The 24,273-nt window shown below is 40.6% G+C and overlaps 1 protein-coding gene across 8 annotated transcripts in view; it reads right to left on the bottom strand.

The window, feature by feature from the left end:
* Positions 1-24,273, bottom strand: part of NTNG1 (netrin G1) — a 313,954-nt gene that overhangs the window by 66,985 nt on the left and 222,696 nt on the right. For all 8 annotated transcript variants that reach the window (XM_027578390.2, XM_027578380.2, XM_027578404.2 and 5 more), the window contains 2 exons: positions 16,531-16,703; positions 4,416-4,442 (listed from right to left, as the gene is read on the bottom strand). In XM_027578390.2, coding sequence (XP_027434191.1) covers positions 4,416-4,442; positions 16,531-16,703 — 200 coding nt within the window. The remainder of the gene's footprint in view (positions 1-4,415; positions 4,443-16,530; positions 16,704-24,273) is intronic.

Below are 24,273 nucleotides of genomic sequence, written 5' to 3'. Positions count from 1 at the left end.
GAAGAGGTGAACGCATGAAAAACGTCAATTTGCTCATGGTGGGCAATTGTTGATAACATTACTAAACCTCTCCTTTTCTTTTTTCTTTTTTTTAGGTAGGGGATATTTCCCCCTCCTTCACTGTAATATTTGATGTAATCTTCAGGATTAAAGCAACAGCTATGTCCTAATGTTCATTCAGTTTTAGGATAACCACAAAGGTTTCATGAATGTGAAATGCTAGTTACACAAATATGAAATGGATCTGTGATGAGGATACTGGGCACATGATATAACAAAGTCCCAAAGGCATTTCACCTGGGACCTGAGCTTTCCTTCCAGAACATCAGCAAACAGTTCAAAATTAATGTAACACACCATGCAATTTGCCATATAGCTACACTAGGCTGATCATTTTTTTCCCCTCATTATATAAAACCTAATTAGTTAAAGGGCAATTCAAATGAAACTTTTATTTGGGGGATTTAGAAGTATTAAAGCGAAGGGAAAAAAAAAACCAAACAAACACTACAGCTGTCTGGATAGCATGAACATGATTATTAATAACCCTTGGGTGGGGAAATGATTAACCTTGTTGTTTTCCTCACGATCCAGGTTTCTACAGTAAACGGGTACTGAACAAAAATATTTGGATGCTGTCTGGAAAACAACTTTTACAAGGTCTCCAACTGGCATCAAATATTTTTAAGTGAGAAAATATATCTGGGCTTTCTCGCCAGGCTGATGGATCCCTGCGGGTAGCACTTCCCTTCTTTAATGGTCCTGTCAATTAAATCATATTAGAGATGAAGTTTTAACTCCAGGATGAAGGTAATGCTCATTATAAGAGAAAACAGGAAAATGGAATATTTCCCTGAAGTGAACCATTATTTCTAATTGAAAGAGGTAGAGAGGAGGGGACAGCCGGACACCTCCATCAATATTCTATGTTTTATATACCATGATCTCAATCACTTAAAAGTAATTTGAAGAAATAATGTATACTTGGGTTCACAGAATGTTTACATTTATCTTCTGTTGCTATTCTAAGACATATTTTTTATTTGTTAAAAAATGCCAAGTTATTTGAAATGGTGTTTCCTGATGTGATCTTTCATGTCAGTGGCTGGCCTACCTTTAATCTCTGACTCATCTGTCATTTCCTTTTTAAGTGATAGTCACCCACACAAAGCTATTTGCACATTAGGCCAGTTCTTATTCTAATTATGGTCTTTATAATATACTGTTTAACGTAATTAGTGAAATCACTTGCTTTTCAGGACTAAGGATCAGATAATATATGCTAGAAGGTAATCATTAGTTTATCACTCTAGCAAAAACATCCACACCAAACCAACTATTAATTTGCATCGTCAGCATCAACAAATGTTCACTTGGATAAAATCGTGAATGTTTACTTTTAAATGTGTGATACATTTTATGTATAAAAAAAAAGAAACCTGAATGAATTACTGCCACATTAGGTAAAGTAAAAACAGAGATCACAAGGCTCGAATGACTATAGATCTATTTTGGGATTCATTAATTGCTGACAATATCACCAGGATTTTTTCAGCCATGGCCAAAGCACATCAAAATGACCAAGTTTTAAATCAAGAACCTTAGAAATGGTTGGGAAACCTATTTCCTAAAAAAATAGACAACAGCAGGTACAAATGACCTTAATGGGAAATTTGTTTCAAAAATATTTTTAGCAGATGATCGGAAAGGATGACCACTCTGTCCAGGCATTTGAACCTTAATACTGGTATTGACAGTTTGGGACTATCCTGAAATCTATTAGGGCTCCAAAATCTTTAGTCATTTTGTGTATAGCATATGTATGTGAACTTATGGTTACATACGTCAATAATTTACATCAATAGTATGTATCATTCACTTGAGATATGCTTTGATGATGGGAGTCTCACGGGTGTTACATCTGTTGTAATGGCATTGTCTATATACTGGGTGGAATTATGCTCGTTGATTCCTTCTTTGGGAGAGAGGGAAAAGCCCTGGCAAACACCCAAACTTAGTTAAAAATTCCAAGCAACTCCCTCTTTTCTGGCGTATACCTTGGAAACCCATTCCTGTTCCCTTTAGAGTAGGTATCGAGTCATCTATGCGTGAATTCTTGCCCCTTGGAGCAAAGGAAAGGAATCCACTAGTGTACCCAACGAGCACCTTATGAGCCCACAAAGAAGGAAGGTGTGAATGCCATTTAAGCAGCCCAGAAGATCCTATCCTGTTTGATGGTTTTTATCGTAAATCTCTTGTCTTAAAAGCCAGCAATCAGCAAGCTAGTTGTGTGTGATGTTGGGTGACTCCTGGCAGCTTTCACACCCTGTTTGCTGGAGAAATCTGGGGGAACACCCACTATACTCCAAGCAGAGCAGCCAGGGGCCTAAGGAAGGCAGGTTACAAACTACCGTTTTATTTGCTAGCGGGTTTTGGTTAGGTATTAAAGAGTTAAATTTTCCTAGGTTTCTGATAATGAAGGTGGATACATTTTCCAAAGGCAAAACAAAGCATCCTTTCAGGTCACCACTGATTTCGAAATAAAACAAAGCAAAACAAAACTGGAATTTCCTGACTCAGTGTGTAAAAGGTCAACATCTGCTGATGCTCAGAGATGGGGCACGTGGTGGAGGCGGCCGGATGAGATGTCGAGTGAGCAATACAGTCAGAGATTCCATGCAACACACGACTGACACTCCAAACAGAAACACACCCCAGCGCCCAAGAACTACTTTCCATGCATCCATTTCTGAAAATCTGACAGGTCAGACTGCCATGGCAGCCTCAATAATCCGTCTCAGCTGTCTTCCTCTTGGTCCCCTTTTGTTCTAAGATGCATATGTAGATAAAATTGTCAAGGCCTGAAAGGAGCCCACTGTGTGTGTGTGTGTGTGTGTGTGTGTGTGTATACACACACAATTAGGCAAATGCCAGGGGAGATACTAAAGCAGAACTCGGAGACTATGAGAGCTGAAAGTTTCACCTGCACATCTGTAGCATTAATGCCATTTCAACAAGATCATAAAGACCAGGCTGTAGCATTAGGCTGGGATCTAAAAGGATGTGGACACTACCCCTATTTACAAAGCCGCTGATTTTCCTGGCATTTCACATGTCTAATGCTTAACAAATCTGTGTCCAGACCTATTCACAAGCTTAAGTAAACTGGCTCGATGTACAAGTTGGAAGACCTGACTGTGCATTTATAAGAAGTGGGAAGTTGTTTTTATCCAAATTATCAGAGTTTTGCGTTCAAGATGGTTGTTGGGTATTCAATGGCTGCTGTTTACACTGCAATCACCCTGGGTGGCCGGGTACCCATGATGAAGTCTGTGAGGGGTGAGACCACAGTGAGAATTCTTCTCTTCACCTACAGTGCATAATCTCTGCCTCCTCAGCACTCTGTTTTGAATAGGTTATTCAGCAGTCGTGCAAAGGATTTAACCATCAGAGAGAAAGGGTGCGAAATATAAAAACATGTGAGATCCTGCTCTGCAAAGCTGTGGGGCATTTCCTTAATGAGCATTTCAGGCTTGGTGTGGGGTGTCATTGTTTTATATGTGAACAAGGAGCTACAGTCTGGCTCTCCCACCATAGCTGGGAGAATGCTCTTTGCCATGGTACTGGAGAAATGTTTCATGGAGGCTTGAAGAGGGATTTCTCTTTTAAACTGCTTCTATTTCTACTAAAAGACTTCTTGCAGAAATTTCAACTAGCTGGATTCCTAAATTCTGCATCTGTTTTTTATACCCCATTCTCTATCAAACTTAAACTAAGTAGTCAGGAAAAGATGGATCACTGTATTTTTGGAGGGAGAAACGGACATACTGATTTTTCTCCCCTTCATTCCTCCAGAAAGACTAATGATCACCAACCTGCCTCTTTCAGGCCTTCACAAAGACTGGAGTATAATAAATTACTAAAACTCCCTCCCTCTGGTTTCATGGCGTTTTCACTGGGTTCTGATGAATATGCCTAAAGCGTTCATTGGTATTCATTCTCTGCTTTTAAAAATTATGGGAGAAATCCATATCCAGTCCTAAGGAGAAAGTTCAATTTGTTGTCCATTACTAAGTATGGGTAAATAGGACTATTTATATTTTTGCTAAATGAGCTATGGTTACCTAAGTAATTACACCTCTGTAAAGGTAGCCTTCCTTCATTGGTCAAAAGCAGTCAAGAGAGCCATGGTACTGCCGTATCCACGGGGAAGTTATGCTTCAATAACTATTTTATCTGCCCTCTCACCCTATTTGCGCAGAGAACACACACAACAGTTCAATTCACAAAGAAAATACCCTCTTACATCAGAAATGGACACTGGGAAAATAGATCTTAGGAGCTCAACAAGGAAACAAAGCTAGCCTAGACTTGGTTTCGTGACTTTTTTTTTTTTTTTTTTTTTTTTTACTTACTACCGATACTGGAAATACTGGGGATACCTGGAGAGAAAGAAAAGAATAAAGAAAAGCTATTAGACAGTTATTAATACATGCCATCTTTAACTTAATATAAACATCTCAGAAACTTAACACTTAATAGCATTCAGATCATTAGGAAATATGCACAGAAAAAGCAAGATATCTATTCATCCATCAAAGCCATTTTGTTTTCATTCTGGAACTCCCAAACTTAGCAGGGTTGGAAAATGAATGCTCAACTTCAACAGCTGGTTCAAGACAGCTTCATGATATCAAACATTTTGTGCCTGCCTGTAAGGTTAATGAACATTTGTACATGGTTCAAAACAGATTTTAAACTAGGCTTATGTTCTGGGCATAGAATGCCAAATATACACTATGTGGACCTGTACAACTATACCCATGTATGCACCAGATCTCTTTAGATGTGTTATGAGATGCCTATGTTAGCCGTTGAAAGTCATTTGGCTCTTTATTTGATTAATTTCACAGAGCCATCATTTCTAGTCCTCCCTCTTTTACTTGTCAGATACGTGGATTAAACTCTGTAATAGAAACTTAATTGAGCAGAATAATTCAAGAATACATTAGGTTGTTCATATTGATCATGGATTTCATCCATTCTCCCAGCTTCCACTTCAATTTACAGGTTGTGCGAAGGTGATGGGACCATTTTGGAATGCAATGGACTTGGTACAAACGTGGACAGGAATTTAGTCTGTCCCCTGAAAACTCCTAGCCAAGAGCAGGGGCACGGGAGGCAGGCTGTCCGGGTTTGAAGCTTTGCTCTTACACTCACTGACGGTGTGACCTTGGGCAAGTTGCTTATGTTTGGTTTTCTACCTCTTAGGGCTGTTGCAAGGATACACAAATGGATGTATGTAAAGTACTTAAGGTGTTGCTAGGCGGATGGTGGGTACTCTTCCCGTCTTTGGTACGGATTGCTGTTATTGATACAGTCAGTTCACCAAGCAAATAACACTACAATAGGTATTGCTGATGAAGAGTCAGAGATTTACAACATCTCCGATAAATTTGGGTCATGGTGCGGATGGGAGCTGGGGATGGGACTCAGACAGAAGCAAGTGAGAGTCCTGTTTGGCTATGGACCAGGTGGGTGATTTCAGGCAAGTTCCCAGCCTCTCTAGGCCTGTTTCCTCACCTGAAAGGGGTTAATAATATCCACTGCGTAGGGCTGCTGTGAGGATTGAATGAAATAATCCATAAAAATGTCTGACACATGGAACATAGCCAATAAGTGATAGCTGTTAATGAGCTGTGCAAGCTTGTTCTCCACATCACTGAAGTGTACTCCTAACAGGTGGTAAACGTAGGAATCATTAAACTTCTATTTTTGTATTTATCTTCGAACAACTGCCCTCTGCTTGTTTTAACATTTAACATTTAACATAACAGGTTTAATCATTGTACCTTACTCAGAGATTTCGAGCCCTGTAGTCTTTAAACCCAAGAGCTAGTTTCCCATTTCTCAATGGGGAGGGGAGAAGGAGGAATTAAAGTTTACCATGATTTTTTTAAAAAACCTCGGAAGGAATGAAATTTTTATCTCTAGCTACTAAGTACATTCAGAATCTCTTGATTTTAAATGCACAGAGTTTAGGGTGCTTCAGCTTAATCACTGATCACTCTTCCACCAAAACTGGAAATCTGGATTTCCATTTCTGTGTTTTAACTCTGTTCCCTGAACTGAATTTCGAGCTGAATGCAATCTCTTCAAAGGACTGCTGAATTCCTGACCCGACACTTCAGCCAACTCTCTTTGCTGCAGCGTGACACTGACTTGGTACTGAATCTTTCCTTTTTTTTTTTTCTTTGTTAATCCCCTGTTGAGTGAGGTGTGATGGCAGCATCTTAATTTTAGAATCAATTGCAGAAGCTCCAAATTTCCCCGTGTTTGAAAATCCGGCTCCATTGGAACGGCTTGCCTTTTGTAATCTGTCAAAGACAATGGGAGTTGGGGTGGCAGGAAGAGACTTTCCGGGTGTTTTCAAACTTACAGGGAGTTAGAGGGCCATGCATAATGCAAGGCGAAGTTCTCAGGCTGTTTGGCCAGATGCAATGGAGAGCAAACCTGCAAGACTGTTTGATGCAGTACTTGCTGCGGCTGAATACTCTAGAAAGGTGCAGAAATGTTTCCATTCCTTTGGGGATGCCAGTGCAGGGAGAAATGTTCACTGCCGCTATACAGAGCTCGCCAAGCGAGGATATTATGAGATCCTATTTTCTTCCTGAAGATGTTTTCTATTACCTAACATTTTGGATGCTTAATATTCAGCCTCTTCCTCATTTTGTGGCTTACAATTTTTTGAGGTGCTGCCATGTGAGTCGCTTTCTGTTCCATTGCTGTAAAATGGGAATTGCTTGGAAAAGATTTTTAAACTTTTCAAAATTGGGATAAAGATTTTTGAAGTAGCAAATAACTGGACACCAGGGGATGGCCATTAGTATGTTTTCAAATGTTATATTTTTTCCCCAAATGGTCCTTATTGTAATGTCCACTTTGCTTTTTGTTTCCTATACACAACTAAAGAATTTAATAAACCCATTACATCCACTAAAAAGGCTACAAGCAAGCCATGAGGAGTCTTTCAGATGCCTAAGGAATAAGACAAGAAGGCTACAATTCATTTCATGAAAGGTGGGTTTTTCTGGGCTCTCGAAGGGATGAATCAATGAATGCAATTTCATCTTACAACAATGACAGTGCCTATAAACCATGGGAATGAGAGTCAGATTATGCTCAGGAAAACTGTCTAGACACACGTTGCCAAGTGACAAGTGTTATGTAAAGAATATTTTTACCTTTAAATATTGAGCTTGGAAGTTATCTCTTCCCTTCCGCTTCATCTTCCTGATGTGAATTAGCCACTTCCTGTGATTGCGTGCCTCCTTGTGCAGGCCTCCCTGAGAAACTTACCTACTTATATTTATAATAGTTTGTGTGTTTGCCTGAGAGGTCGGAGAGGCAATCACCATGTCTCATTCTTTTCTGTATTTCTAGTGTCTGCCGGGAACAATGCCTGATACAGAAGAGCTGCTCAAAACTTTGTATCACTTGTTACCAAGAATTCTCTATCCTAATGAAAATACTTTTGGTCATAGTATGATCTTGTCCCATATAAAGTGTTCCACTGAAACATTTCTCAGCATTCAGTATGAATGGATATTTTTGTTCTCTCTGAACACTTCCTCCATTCCAATAGCCGGAGTTATATGATGTACAGATGCCCCTCACAACTTTGCCTTCCAGAAAGTGCAGAGGCTCAAAACACAACCTGGTGCTCAACTGGGTAAAATCATTTCATATTTGGCTTATTTCCCTTCTATTCCTTCTCTCACACCTTCCTTTTAAACTCTTATTTGGATACTCTTATTTGCATTTGTCTTTTTCCCAAAGCCACCCCGGAGCAAATACTGATGTTGTGGGGTCTAAAGTATATTCAAATCTGGGAGGTCTCTTTGAGAAAAAGGATATTAACTTTAAAATATAAAATTAAATAGAAACTGATTTTTTTTAAAGTGTAGAAGGATTCTTGTGAGGAATCCTGAAATTTAAGCTTCTTAGGTTAAATCCATCTCTGAAACAACCTCAAAAATACTTGTGAAAGATAAATAGATGATAGGTAGACAGAAAGGAAGCAAGATACCAGGTAAGCCAATTCAGAAAGAGTAATTTAAAATGAAACACAGAAAGGGAGTTAAACAATAATCTCATTGAGCTTTTCACTTTGCAAAAGAGGAAACTGAAGGCACAAACAGAAGCAAGAGCCTTGTCTAAGTCAACACCTTTACATTCAACATTGTTCCTAATTCTTGTCTGCTGAGACATTGCTAACCTTGCACTGAGGAAATGAAGCCCAGGTATGCATGAGCTTCACCAGAAGGTTCTGCAGCACATGGCATATGAGTTTAATACTACTGCTTCTTCTAGAAGAGAAATGCTACTTCAGTCAGAGACACACATACATGCTGAATAAGCCAAAGGGCTTTGTGTGCTAAAAGAATGAGCAGGTGCTCAGCTTATAGGCACTTATGGTTAGTCCCTCCTCCACTGGCCCTCCCCACTCCTATATTTATTTTAATGTTTGTTTTAAAGGAATTCTGCTGCAATTAGAGAGATGAGAACTTAGTAGAATTACATAATTGTTTTCTCCTCCTCCTCCTTCTTGCAATTTTACTAACCCTCCCACCAAATAAATGGCTAAAGGGGGCATAGTTAGGCAACATGATGGAGATCTCAAAAATAAACATCCTGATCTTCTGAAACAGATTGATGTAGTGCTAAAAGCCATAACTCCTTCTGAGAATCAATGCAAAGTCAGCAGCTTTTCATGGAGGAAATCAGAAGGGACACAGATTTGGCATGCCTCAAATTGAGAGGAAATACTGCCCTTGTTGTGATACATGGCTTGTAAAAAGCCCATCAAGTAGATGACTAGATCTTCAGAAGAAGCCAGGCTGCAGCCATCGGGAGCTTTAACTCCAAAAAACCCAATCGAAGAAGAGGTGGGTGATGAGGAAGAAAACATTCTGCAGCCTCATTTGTTTTCTGGAGGAATTATTTCCAATGTCCTTCCAGTCCCAGTTCTTGGTCCCACTGTGTTGATAGGAGGCACAGTGAGTTGTCTACTAGGAACTTGAAAGTGGAGGAAATAAAGTTGCCTTCACAGAATTGTACCGTGAAACGATCATATAGATGATCCAATCAAAGACAGCTAAAGTCATCTTACAGCAACTAAGGGGTCTAGGACCTGAGTGTATGTATCAGACTTGACAGAGGTGACATCAACCTGAGGTAGCCTATTGACATATCTGAGGAATGGGAGCACAGCCAATCAGAAGGGGGAAGCATAGAAAGAGGAACATTTTCAGGCATATGGTAGCCCTGTTGGCCTACCATTGTCTCAGGAAGAGGGAGGGATAATCTATAAGCTCTCAGACCTACAGTGTTCTGTTGGCATTAGGGAGGCTGACTCTGAGGTAGGATGGATGTGTCAGGAGGTTTCAGTCTCATGTTATTAGCATTCGAGTCATTTAAATTTCCTGATCCCATGCTTACCCAGCAACCTTCTGATTATTATCTGGCTCTGCAAAGAGTCTTAATTACAAAGGAGAGAATACACTGGTCATAAGGACTTAACTCTTCTGAATACCATCACAGTTATTTCATATTCTGGATGAATAAATTGGGATTTGGACACAACTTATGTCCCTAGATAGTTGCTATTTCCAAAGGGAGAATTTACTCATCAGGCTGGGATGAGTCCACGCGTTAGATCTCAGTGAAATTATAATGACAATAGCATCTCACTTAATTGTGTGCTTACTGTGTGCCTGCCTCTGTTCTAAATACCTTAAATGTATTAATCCATTTAATTTTTATCACAACCCTATGAGATTAGCACTCAGGCTTATTTTACAGATGGGGGAAACTCAAAACACAAAAAGCTTGCCCAAGATCATCTCTATCAGTTGGGAAGGAAACTGAGATTTGAATCCAGAGGTCTTGGTTCCAGAGCTTGAGCCTATTACCACCACTCTATACTATCCCTTAATTTATTGTATTTATCTCCAATTTTCAAAACACAAAAATAAAACAAGACAAAACAAAACAAAAAACAACTCTGAAAACTAAAAGGTTTTTTTTCTCCCTAAAATTCACCTGCAGCACAACATATCATGCTCTGAACTAATTTGGTGGCATAAACTGACTGGAAGGGATATGAGGTGAGAATAATCATGGGTTTGTTGCAGAAATATTAAAATGTTTAGTTAAGTGGTGCTATCCCATATTGTGCTGTGGGTAGGGTTATAATATCTATATCTACAATATATGTATTACAGAATCTTAACAATTTTGAATTCCAAATCATACTTGGTCCCACAAGCTTTAGATAAGGATTGTGGATTGGTGGTTGTACATGCATAATTTAGTATTCCCGTTTTAGATATTGGGCCAGGAGCTGGATTCATATACATAAGGCTCTAAGAGGAAAGTACTCTCTTATTGCGCTGATGGAATTGGGGTTCTGAGCCTGAAAGGCTGGTGGGCAGAGCCTGATAGTGCTCAAGTCACTGAGGCCATGAATGCCAATTGGGGGAGGTCTGTGAAGATCAGCCAGCCATGAGCACCAATGAAAAAAAAAAGTGAGTCTTTTTCCCATTTTATTTCCTAAAATAGCTGACTCTTCTTGTAGAAGATTGAAGACCCTTGTGTTAGAGCTGCTGAACTGTGAAGACCACACATTCTAGGAGACATGGGAAGATGGATGGGAGTTCAATGTACCCATGTGCACATTATAGCATTACTTAGGTTTACTTATTCATTGACCAAATAGTTGATTCCACAGACATTTATAAAGGCCAGGAATACAGTATGGTCCCATTCTCAAATTGCTAACATTTTAGCTCTTGAAGTCAGATAGAACTGAGTTTAAATCTTGTTCTGTAATGCATTCGCTGTGGGACCTTGGGACAACTTACTTATTAATCTCTGTGTGGTGTGTTTCCTGATCTGTCAAATGTGGATAAAAATTGTACATACCCCATGAGGACTGTTGTAAGGATTTAATGTAAGAAAGCACTTAAAGCCCTTTGCAAAGTATAAAAGCCAATGGTAAACTTAATAAATAGAAGCTACCATTATTATTATTACAATTTTGGTTATAGAAAGTCAAACGATTGTAAGTGTACATACACTATCAAGAATCTAGAGCAAAAAGAGCAATTGATTTTGCCTGGGAGGATCTAGGTAGGCTGCACTGAGGAGTTGACATCGAGGAGCAGTCTTGCAAAAGGAGAATTATAATAAAGAGTGAGAGAAAGGCAATTGGAGAAAGGAATAAATCCTGTATCCAGCATGTTGACTTTGAGATCTTCGTAGACAGGTGGAAAAATCGGTCTGGATTCACAAGAAGGATTCCAGGCTATAATTGACTGATTATTATTAAACCAGTATCACTAAAGAACTAAAACCACAGGAATAGATGGAAAGCAGGGGAAAAAACCTGCAGACTGAGAAGAGGTGGGGTGAAGAGCTTGAAAATTTAAAGCAAGGGCAGACGGGGAGACTGTGAAGGCAAAGAAATAACAAACAGAAATCTAGGAAGAGAAATAGGAAAGATCAAGTTTAGATAAAACTGGCTTGTTTAAGCAGGTGTCAAAAGGTTCATACCCCAGTGGAGAACAGAGGAAGTCACTGAACTTTAACCTGAGAAGCAATATAGTGCAATGTGCAGTCCTTGGAGTCAAGACATACGTGGGTTCAAATCCTCCTTCTCACCCTGACTAGTCATGGAAACCTTAAACAAGGTACTTGCGCTCAGCAGTCAGCAGATTCCACGTCTGTAAAATGAAACTAATAGCATCTACGTTATGAGTGTTGTGAGTTAAGAATGAACTAATGCATGTAAAGCACTTAGGAAATTGTCTGGATAATGACACACACATGTGCACACCTGGGAAAATATAAATTGGTCAATGCGAATTTAATACTAGAGAAAATAATAGAATGATCATCAAATTACTTTCCATTACTCAGAGGAGCCCCAGATATTGTGTAACAATTCAAGTTGGATTTCTGAACAAACAAATAATGTCAATGTCAGACCAATTTAATTTTCTCTCTTTGAAGAATATTAGACTGTGTAGGTAAGAAGAAAGTGAAAGATTGAACACAGCAGAACTGAATGGGCTTTCTGTCTGTCTTCATGACATTTCTATCACTATGCTGTAGAAATTGTTTAGAGCAAAAGGTCCCCAAAACAGTGTTTTATAGAAAGTTATTAAGTGTTCCATGATCAGTTATGTTTGGGAAACACAGGGTAAAATAGGTTACTTTACTATAGGATTCTCAAATGTTTTTAATAAGGTAATATGAATGTTTTAGAGTCTTTTTTAAAAAATTTTATTTATTTACTTGACAAGAGAGAGAGAGACACAGCAAGAGACAGAACACAAGCAGGGGGAGTGGGAGAGGGAGAAGCAGGCTTCCCGCGGAGCAGGGAGCCCGATGTGGGGCTCGATCCCAGGGTCCTGGGATCATGACCTGAGCCGAAGGCAGACGCTTAACAACTGAGCCACCCAGGTGCCCCAAATGTCTTAGAGTCTTTATAGTTTACAGTATTTTCCAAACTTATTTGCCATTGAATTCTTTAAAAGGTCATAGAACACACCTTTGGAAGCAGAGGTGTAGATAATATTATAGTATCTTCCTTAAAGTTATAGTTTCTAAAGGTTGATGGTTGAGTTTTCAGCATCTATATGTAGAAAAATATTGTGTGTTATTCCATAGGGTTCGGAAATTTAAAGAGGTGTTACTTAATACTTTTATTCATGAGCTGGACGATAGCAATCAAGTGAATCATAACGAAGCATGAAGTTGGACAGAGTTGCTATCTACTTGGAAGGCAGAAATGAAATTCAAAGGACACTGAGAATACTATCAGAAATAGAATGAAGATCAACAGAAAGATGTCTTACAGAGAAGCATAAGCTTTGTAGAAAAATAAGGAAAACATTTTTTCATATATATATATATATATATATATACACACATACATATATATATATATATGGCTTTAAAAGGCCAAGAAAACACACTGGGTCTCCAAGGAAAAGCATGGTGTATATAATCACAAGAGTTATTACTTCTTGCCTTTGACAAGTCATTGTATTGAAAAGCATAGGGACATGTGATGTGTCTCACAGAGTATAGGGATGGCTCTACTTTAGAATGCTACCTGTATTCTTCTCTCCTGGCTCTATACACTCCTTACAAAAGTGGCCTTGAAGATGCTCCAGAATTCAGGACTTCCAAAGTCCTATGATTCCCAGCAAAGTCCTGGCTTAGGGTACCTTTGAGTGGTGGGTTAACTGTCTGTGAAGGGAGATCTTTTAAGTTCCTGGTTTAATGAAGTTCTCTGATTTCTTCTGCTAAGAGCGGGCAGGAACTGACCTTCCCATTAAAAAATGATCCTGGCTGTTGAGATTCTGCTAAATCAAGAGATTAGCCAGGAAGCCTGGTGTTTCTAGCCCATTTAGGAGTTGATGTTGAGGGTTCAGAGATTGTAGCCACTCTTTTTATAATTCTTGGATTTTGTATTAGGATGTGGCATATCCTAAGCGTTCCTCTTAAATGACTCATGATGTACCACCTAGAGTTGTGTGTGTGTGCGCATGTGTGCACACAAGCATGTATGCATATGTGTAAAAAAAGCTGATATGAAATGAGAGTCAGTGCCAGAAGTCCCATGCTTGGCTGACATCTCCACACTAAAAAATTAGAGGATTTCAAGCGCAAGCAAGCCAGTAAAAGACATGAAAATCTTATTATATGAAAATGGAATTTGATGAGGTTAATCTGGAGAAGAAAAGAAACTGGGGTCAATATAGCTCTTTCACTACTTAAAGAGAAAAAAACTCTTTGGAAATTACGAGATACTCAAGAAACAGGTGAACTACTAAGAAATAGGTTTTATAACAATTAAAACTGTCCCCTAATGAACAAGCATGCCTTCTGAAAAAAATCCTAAAATTAAAATTATTTTTGAACACTTATTTTGTGACAGGTGTTATGCTGAACACATTACATGCAGTAGCCTACTCAATTCTCTTAAAATCCCTATGAGGTAAGAACTGTTATTATTCTCGCATTACAGATGGGAAACTGAGTGTTGGAGAGGTTAGTTTACGTTTTCAAGGTCACACAGCTGGTGAATAGATAAACTGTATTTGATCCTGTAACCTGTGTACTAAACCACTGAATTGCTTATTTCCATCCCTAGACATTTTAAAGCACAATCGGATGTTTCAGAAATTTAGTTTAAGGGGTTCTTGCTATTGTAAGGCTTTTCCATTGCAAGACTGAACCACTGCAGTCATCTCTAAAATGTTTATCTAATTTCTGGCATATTGAAGACTGAAACATTGAATTGAGCCTCCTTGGGCATTGTATCCCTCTGTCATCTTCGTATTTTATTTTAAAAAAGATGGGGGGGGGGCGCCTGGGTGGCTCAGTCGTTAAGCATCTGCCTTCGGCTCAGGTCATGATCTCAGGGTCCTGGGATCGAGCCCTGCGTCGGGCTCCGTGCTCAGCAGGGAGCCTGCTTCTCCCTCTCCCACTCCCCCTGCTTGTGTTCCCTCTCTCGCTGTGTCTCTCTCTGTCAAATAAATAAATAAAATCTTAAAAAAATGGGAAAAAGTCTAAAAGTCTAGAGAAGACCAGTAAAAACTAAGGGATAGGTGGGCAACGGAGTCCACAAAGAAAATTGCAAGAGGTTGCATTCCTTTGGCCAGGGAGTAATTGGTGATCTTCTGCAATATGCAAAAGATGCGGGGTACATCATTTCCACGGAGAATATAACAAAAATATCCATTGCAGTGAAAAAGCTTGGCTGGTGCAAGAAGGGGACCCCAGTGAAAATGTCTTGAAGTAAACAAGACTTTGAAGCTCAGTTATGGGTAGAAGAACAGTCATGTGAGACTAGAAGCCAATGCAGCCGCAGTTCAGCCCACCTGGCTTTCTGGTCGCCTTGACAAGTTGGCCAGCCCTGAGGTTGAGCCAGAATGCTAGCAAGTGTTTGTGAACCGTCCTCGGTTCTGTCCTGTCCCACTAAAGAAGGAGCAGACACTGAAAATGAAGTTGGAGCCACTTTCTCTTAGGGAAACCTTTAAAGTAAATATGACAAGTGTGGAGATAGGGATTCTTGGTAGCCGGCCAGAGGGGTTCACCAACAAATAACCTCATGATTCCTCCTGAATTCATGGGTCTATGGCCCTGAACAATTGAGGACAGCCAAAAGAGTCTCTGTTAATAAAATTGCCTTGAAAAATCAACATTTCTGCTCAACAGAGCTTTATGTATTAATTTTAGGAGCTAGACTGTCCGTTTTTTTCTTTAACACAGAAAGAAACTGAATACCCTTACAAATAGGGATGGTTTTTTTTTTTTTTTTAATCTTTTGGAGAATATTTTTTTCTGCTTCGTAGAAATTTTATCATAATTTCATGCCCCCATACTTCCTGGCTTGTTATTCACTCCATTACTCTTACATTTAACTTGATAAGGTCCTGGATCCTGTGATATTAGTTTTTAGGTTTTGTCTTCTCACAGCTGCTGCTTTGCAGAACCTGATAACATTCTTAGCCTCGCATACAGCCAGTGGCTTTTCGGGCCCTCATTCTCCCACTGCTCACTGTCCTGCTATTTCTGTTACTTCTCACTTCATGGGTATATTCTCAACCACACCCTCCTCTACTTTTGACAGAGGGCAAACCTGGGGCTTTTGCAAGTGGCTAATAGGTCCATCCGTGGAATTGGGCAGTTTATTCTGGAAATAACCATGTCTCTCCCTGAGCATGTCACAGCATGTTTTCCTCTGGATCTTCAGGGATTTTAGTGGGGCGCACATGAATGGTAATGGAGCATCTCTCACGGTTCCTGGAAGCATTGATAAGCCCTGTGCTCTTTTCACATGAACTCGGACATTCCTTTTCTTAATGTAATACCTGCAGGCCTGCAGTCACGCTCTGTATCAGAAGGTGGCTTCTACTGACAGGATCCATGCCAGGCATGATCTCAGCTGCTGGCATTTGGAAAAAGCCAATTATTTCACCGGGCAGAGTGAAGCCATAGTCAAAATCAGACAGGGAAGCATCTTCTGGACAAAGCATCCCTCAAATTACCCAGTAAGGGAAATGGGATTAGAAACATTTAGAGAATTTCTCGAGTTGCTTATGGCTAAAACTAAGTTCCCGTTGGGAGTTTTGAAGGCTGTTGTTATTTTAATAGGAAATTAATTTGGGGGAGGAAAACAAACATCTCCTGTTTCATCCACTTAGAAAAAAATTTCTCCCGATTTCCATCATTTCCCAACCCATTTGAGGTGAATGTTGGAAGCCTGAATTTAACAGATGATCCGAGTGTGAAAATGTGCTTACAAGTGGTGAAACAGAAACTAAAGCTTTAGCTGCATTTTGAAGAGGAACAGGGTAACCGTAAGAGTAAAAGCACAATTGCAAGTGACATTGAGAGGAACTATCAGCTCCTCTTGCACAGAATACAGTGTTAGAGAGCAAAGTTACTCACAGGTATTTGCAGTGCCTTTAGGGATGGGGAGATACGAGCCTGGACTCCAAGGTCGGCCCTGATAATTCTTCTTGCATTTCCCACAGTCTGGACCTGTGGTGTTGTGCTCACATTCACAGGTCAGTTTGCTGTTGTCATACACACACACAGTGGCGTGGAGATTACATTTGCACCTAAGCAGAGGAGAGACAAGAGTTCATTGTAAGTCCAGTTGGTCTTAGAGATCACGGAGGCTTTACCCATCTATCCCCTGGAGTGGTAGCTCATACACCCTGCAGCGTTTGCGCTCTATAGAGGCTCTGGGCAAAATGTAGATCTGTAGGCCCTACCCTCAGAATCTTTTCAACAAGGGGGAAAGGGTGGGGTGAGGATATAGTCTGTCTCATACCACACTTTGAGGAATCCTAATACCAGTCATTATGTTTAGTGGGGGCCTGAAGGTCCCGTAAGACAACTGTGCTACAAAATCAAGGGTTTCCCAAGAGGTGTCCAGAATATTGCCACCAGTGAGCAGTTTTCCTGCAATATTAGCAAATCTATGACAATTTCATCTGGGTTTGAAGAGCAATGTTATCTTCTGTTTTTCCTTAAACCAGAAAGACAATTCTTACTTGTTGAAAAGGAAAGACAACCATGAAGATGATTTGCTATTCAGGCTTATTTTATAGACCCACAGAGATCATAACCATAGTGCCCACATTCTGGGCTCTAAAATGACATTACCCCAGATCAAAAGTTTTTCCCACCAAGGCCTCTAATCAATCTGAGTAGTCCTTAGATTTCCCAGTCACGGCAAATAAGGTAATTACAGAGGTCGTTCAGAAATGGTCCAAATGACTCAGATAAAAGATGCTTAGAAGCCTAGAAAATAAAAAAGACTATAGGTGACAGGGGTTTGAGGTCATTAGCAAATGCCTTGCCTTGGGTGCTTGTGCAGAGAGCTGTGATATATGAGAGACAACAACGGAATATGCAATTTCCACAAAAATACATTCCCCTATCCAAAGTCTTGCACTGTAAAATTGCAGAGGCCAACTGGATATTTGTTGAGGTAGCAGGTTCTAAATTGTAACATCCCAAGCCCACAGACCGCATCCTCTGGGAAAGTAAAACCTAGGTTGACAGGATGACCACGACCAGAGGCCAGAACAGTGTATGCAGGAAGCGATGTATCCACACAAAGGGGAGAACTAGGGCACCCGAGAAGGGGGATAAAGGATCAAGACCTCTCAGACCTGTGTGTGTGTGTGTGTGTGTGTGTGTGTAGATGTGTGTGCATTTTTAAACTGGTCTGGCCTCTTCCAGAACTAGGACAAAAATATAGAAAGCCAAATTTCATAAAGACAAGGAAAGTTTGTAGTGTTTTACATTTGCTTTCCTTTGTGGGCGATGTCATGAATTGGAAAAAGTAACAGTAGTCTTCCTTAGGTAGGAAAATAAGATTCTTTAAGAACGGATGTTGGTTTCTATAAGGTCTGTATAGCAACATCCAAGTTTCTGTCTTGTACATGAATGATCTGTTTGGAACACTGACCCATACTTATGGCAGGGAAGTGAAGGGATGGCCGAGACTATTACTGAGAGCTGTTGGGCTCTCTTCTAACTAAAAGGTGTAGCCCCTAAATTAATGCCCACTCCCCACCCCCCCTCAAACCTCCCTGGATAATATCACACTTCTCCTTCATCAGGGGTCTGCTATAATTTGGAATATGCTGCCCTCTGTGTAGTTATAAATTGTAATAAGCTGAAAGGCTACTATTTAAACAATACATACTCAATTTAGATACATAAACAGAACTTTTAAAATTAACGTGTACAGTCTTCTAAAAAGATAAGAGAAAAATAATTCAGTTAAGTGAAATAGACAGTGTTTAATCATGAGCTAGATCTCATAACAGTTTATTCTATGCAGGGAGTCACTTGTGTTAAGTTGCTTATGAAAGGATCTTTCCCGTTCCAACATTAGCGCCTTTATTTATGGGTGTGTTTTTATATATGGAAGATGTTAGAAACCTAGGTGACAGAAGCACCAACCTATACTGATTTAGCACCCTATCTGGTGTTAAAAATTCCAACTGAGGAAATGAACCATATGACCCCAAAGAGTATGCTTGTTTCATATGGGAAGACCAAGAATGCAAGTAGTAATTGTAAATTGGATTAAATATCTTTTAACTGTTAATACTGTCATACTTGTAGTCACTTTCTGAGTTACAGGCAATTTCCATTTTAAAGACTTTATATTTGCTGAGAAAATATTCTTTGGATAACAATAGAGGGTGAAAGAAGAATAGGTGACTGTTTAGTCTTACTTCTCTCAGATTTCTTCTCATTAATGGTTCATCCTCACCTGTCCAAAAGCTAATCATTCAAGGCTCAAGTCAGTTCTCTCTTCCCTGTTATCTATCCTGCTCACTGTAGACACCCTGAGCTCGATCTTCTGATTTCCTTAAATGCTTCTGTGTATTTGGGTTCGTTGGTTTGTACTTAAAGGCTCTTTAAGCTTTTAAAATGTTGACTCATTGCATAAATCTGTCCCATCCTAATGGGAGAAATACCCACCTTGTACCCTGGTCTTCTTTTCCACTTCTTGAGTTTCCTAAACCTGCATTTTCCATTTTTCATCTCTCATTCACTTTCTCTTTCTCACCAACCACGGCCTCTCTTGCCAAGATCATCCATGACCTCTTTGCTGAAAATCCAATGGATACTTTTCTTTGCCTTATTTGACCTCCCAGGGGTATTTGAATCTGTGGACCACTCCATTTCCCCTGACGCCTTGTCCTTGCTGATTCTCAAGCTCGTTTTCAGAACCCTCTTCTTTGTGTTCTCTTTATGTGCTCTTCTTGGGGTCCTGGCCCAGCACCATCAGCCTAAGTGACTCTCTTTGGACACTTTTGTTGTTGTTGTTGTTGTTGTTGTTTTTAAGATTTTATTTATTTATTTGAGAGAGAGAGAGAGTGAGTGAGTGAAAGAGAGAGAGAGAACACAAGCTGTGGGTGGGGGCAGAGGGAGAGGGAGAAGCAGACTCCCCGCTGAGCAGGGAGCCCGATGTGGGGCTTGATCCCAGGACCCTGGGAACATGACCTGAGCCAAAACAGATGCATAACTGACTGAACTACCCAGGTGCCGCCTTTGGACACTCTTAATACAGGTTGTCCCCCCAATTTCCTCTGTGATCCTTAATGCCTTTGAGTTATAGCAAACTTGAATTCTAAAGCAAACTTCCATAATCTTCCTCCACCCTGAAATAATAAGCATATGCAAAATAAGCTTAAACATTTGAAAACATTTTAGGGGATTCAGAGATTCTCTGTTACCCAAAGGGATCCTAGAACCCTTCCCTCCATTATTACCAGGTGGAAGATTATCTGACCGACATGTTGATAAATCCTGTATCTATATTTCCATCATGGAGCTCTCTCCTGGGCATGTCAAACTCAACAGATCCCAAACTGAATTCTAAGGCTTCCCTCTCCTACTCCTCCTTCTGGGGTTTCTGTCTTAGTACATTGCATCACCTTTCAGGTAGCTAGTTGAGAATGCCTCCCTCTTTCTTTCCTAGCCTATCTAACTTGTCAATGCTCCGTCTCTCACCAAGTTCTGAGATCCCTCCTCCTTGATAACTCTCAAATACATACAGTTCTAGCCATTGCCACCACCCTAGTTGAGATCGCCATCATCTTTGATCTGCTTTATTACAATGGCCTCTGAACAGACCTCAGTGCCTCCAGTCATGCTCCTCCCTAGCCCAGTCTCAACACAACAGTCAAAATAATCTTTTACACAAAAATATTGGGGTCATCCTGGCTTAGAACCATTGCAAGACTTGTCACTATTCTCAAAATAGAGTCCAAACTCTGTAACGTGGACTCCAAGTCCCTTCGAAGTTGGTGTCTCCTCTCTATTCCGGTCTCATCTGCAACCACTAGCAACACTACTCAGTTCTTCACACTTTGACTTCAGGCGATCTTATAAACCTTTCCTTCTGCCTGCAACATTCTACTCTACTACCTCTACTTTCTTATCTGCAAAATTCTTACCATTCAGGTGTCAGCTTGTAAATTTCAGTGCCTGGTTCCTAAATGACATTCAAAAACCAACCACTGGTCAACTATCGGAGTGCTTCTCTGCCCCACCAGTATGCCTTTCCTATGTGCCCCTGTGACCCTGGCAAGGCCAGTCACATGATTAAAGCTATCTCTGCCTTAGACATAGACCGTGTTGCCATTGCTTCTTCTTCTCTCACTTTTACTGGAGTGTAAATGCCTGGAAGCCACGATCATGTTTGCCTTATTTAGTGCAACATACCCAGCACTTGTCAGGGTGCTCGGCACATAATAAGTACTTAAAAAATACTTGACTGATAAACAAATGATTAATAAGCAAGTAGACTCTCTGAAAGCGAGAACTTCATGGGTCTGTCCTACTATGTCTGGCATGGTAATGGACTCAAAATAGAGAATTAATAGGCATTGTACTCAATTAAACAGTCCATGATGTGTGCTGAAAACTGCCACATGCCCTTATCATTGGTTTTCATAACTGACCTTATAACGGGCAAAGGGAACTCTATAAAATTGGTAAGACTTTGTAAACACTATTTAATTTAAACTCCAGAGAATTTGCCAAATGCCTGAAACCTAACACAAGAAAAAAAAATGCCGAAATACTCAGGAAAATAACATAGTTTAGAGGAGGAAAAAAAAAAAAACCCAAAAGCAGGGCATTTGTGTGGCATAATTATTCTGGAATGTGCATCTTTTGGCTTCAACTTCTCATGCAGGGTTGACCAGCCTGGTTCAGGCAGTTTGGCAATGTTGCTTGGGCCCTGGTGGCTACTGGAACTTCCCCAGCAGTAAATCTGTTGACCTAGCCCAGCTTCATGGCTGTCTTTCCTCCATCCCCGTGTCGACTGTTGTGCCTGAGCTGAGCACGTGAGAGTGGACACCGAGGTATCACAACACCGGTCGGTATTGGAAAATGGCTCTCTTTCATTATCCACCGTTCAGTCTGTTCACATCACCCCATTCCAATCAGATGCTGAAATTCTTTATTTAGAGCCCCTGCCAGAGTGGCTTTTCCTCCAGCAGAAAAAAATAAAAAGTGGGTGTCACAATGCTGGGAGATTGCTCTCAATTCCTGGGGCTGTGACCTCCAGCCCTGTGATGGGGTGGAGGGCAGATTTCCGTGGCATCCACTTGTCTCTGACAGATTTATTATCCACTTCCATGGTCATCCCACTCCCACGTCTACCATCACAGTGGGCAGGGGAGGAGCTACCCGAGTGGAGACCGACCAGGCTTTGCTTGCAGTGAAGTATCTGATGTTCTGGAGAGCCAAGCCTATTCGCTAATTCTGTTTACACACATAGAACTCACACCAAGACACTGCAGATGGAACTGACTTGCTTGTACTTGGAAGATCCACTTGTGTGTAAGTGACAAACTGCACACGCTGTCAAATAAGGGCATTGCTAAGACAGACTTACAAAAAGAGTGAGCTCTATTCTGTGATGCAAGTGATGAAAACCCATGTATTCTTGTTTTCAACCAGGTCTGCACTTCCTGTATTTTAGTGACCAGCTGTCATGAGTCAATTTAATCTTGCTTATAAAAAGGCTCCAACGTTTAGATCTCTGCCACCTGCCAGTAGGTATGAAAAACCCATACAGTCTGCCTGTTTTTTTTTAAAGATAATTTAATATATTTATTCTGGGAAGCATGCTATCCACCAGAATTTCCTGTGAGTTAGAGGTCTATATATATATAATCTAGTGTTTCAAATAGAGGTACCAAGACAGAGAAGTTTGGAACTGGCCCTTTCTGAAGCAAAACAGGAAGGGAAGCCAGCCTTGCTGCCTTGCAAGTCAGGGATTGGGCTACTTTTGTGCCAGAGGAGGATTCACCATGAGTGAATGAAGTTTGGCATCAGGGCCCTTTCAAGGCCTTGGGGAAGACCTAGCCATGCATTCATGTGGTCATGTGCTTTTGTATAATTTTCACAAATGAGATATTTTTGCATTTTTTAATCAGTGAAGGTGTTTCCTTAATGAGAGCACCCCTCTACTTGCAAAGGGTGTCAGTTTCAGGCCTTACAAAAACCTCCATCAGCCTTTGGTTGCACCCCCTGCCTTGGATTGTCAGCAGCTACACAAATGCTTTTAGAAAATGAGTTAGCACAAAGACTGGAGCTTTGAAGATGTCTTTTTCAAAAGGTGATAAATTATAAAATGCTTTTCACATACTTTTTCTGCCTCTGCAGCCCCTTGACCTTTCTCTTTTCACTCTGACACAGGAATTTTTGGTTTCCATCTCAACACATTATTTGCAATAGGGGATCTGCAGCAACATCATTTAGAAATTATGAGTTACTGATTATGAAATCAGATGGCCCGGGTTCAAATTCCACCTTTGCCACTGACCTGTGAGGCCATTGGATAAGTGACTTCACAAACACACTAACAAACAGAACTGATGTTGACTGCATACTTCCAAGTACCTGGCATTGTGCTCAGCGCTTTTGCATATTTCACACATTATTTTATACAAATCTCACAAAAGTACTGTGGGATTGGCACTAACTACAGATGATGCATTTGCATATTGACGGGCTAAGAAACCCACCTCTCCCGGCTAGTATGAGATGGAACAGGGATTTAGACCGTGAGCAGCCAGGCTCCAGAACTCTGCTCTTACCACCAAAAGTGGAATGTTGTCTAAGTATGGCTAGGCTTCAGCTGCCTCATCTGGAAAACACGGACAATAAATGGATGTGTTTCAAAGAACAGTTTTGGGAATTGAATAGATAATGTACGCATGCCCTTAGGACAGTATGTGTGACACAAAGTTCTTAATAAATGTCAATTTCAATTATTATTATTTCTATAGTTACTACTGCTACTACCATGACTGAAATGGGCTGATTCATTCTGTAGGCCTTAATTCATAACGAATTCTTTGGATAGCGCCATGAGAAGGCCCATGGGATTCAAAACCAGAAGATGACATAGAGCCCTAATCTCCAAGAACATACAATTTGTTGAGTAAATAAGATGAAATGCACATAAACTAACTACAGACCATAAAAAGGGTACCACTGAGACCACCAGGGACCATAGGAACAAGCCCCACGTGAGAAACATCATACCCCTGGGGCACTTCATGTGGGCTGTTATTGCTAACCCTCCTCTCTGACCTTGCAGAACCGGGATGCAGCCCATCACACAAGCCTAACTTAAAAAACAACAGCCGCAGCCCTATCCTGTAGGAAGAGAAACAACCAGGCTCCACAAACCTGAAAGACCCCTGCTCCAAAAAGCACCAATAAGCTGTCTGAGTTGCCTGCCAAAATCAACCAATCAGGACAAGGCACTTTTCTATCCCTTAGCAGCCTAACGGACCTGAGTGGGAACTTTCCAGGGGAACTTTATATGAGCAGGGCTTCCCGTTTGTTCGGAGAGGCTGGCTTAAGTGCTGTATGTTGGTGCGGTGTCTCTGTGCAGCTCGAGCTGTAGCCTCAATACAGCCTTGCCTGTGCCTTTGACCTTTGGGTCTGGCTTCATTTCTACCATTGTGGGGCCCAAGATCTGGACTCTGGTAACAATATTCCATCTAATCCTGACAATATAGGAAAATAAGGTGGTAACATTGAGTTGTCTCTCCCCTGACAATGCTGTATTTGCACTGAACGGTCAGAGGGACAGCCCCTATCACTGAAGGCAGGTGGAAGAAGAAAACACCA

The sequence above is a fragment of the Zalophus californianus genome, chromosome 4 (genome assembly GCF_009762305.2).
Source record: "Zalophus californianus isolate mZalCal1 chromosome 4, mZalCal1.pri.v2, whole genome shotgun sequence".
Taxonomy (NCBI): domain Eukaryota; kingdom Metazoa; phylum Chordata; class Mammalia; order Carnivora; family Otariidae; genus Zalophus; species Zalophus californianus.
This window is presented reverse-complemented; position numbering and strand designations above follow the sequence as displayed.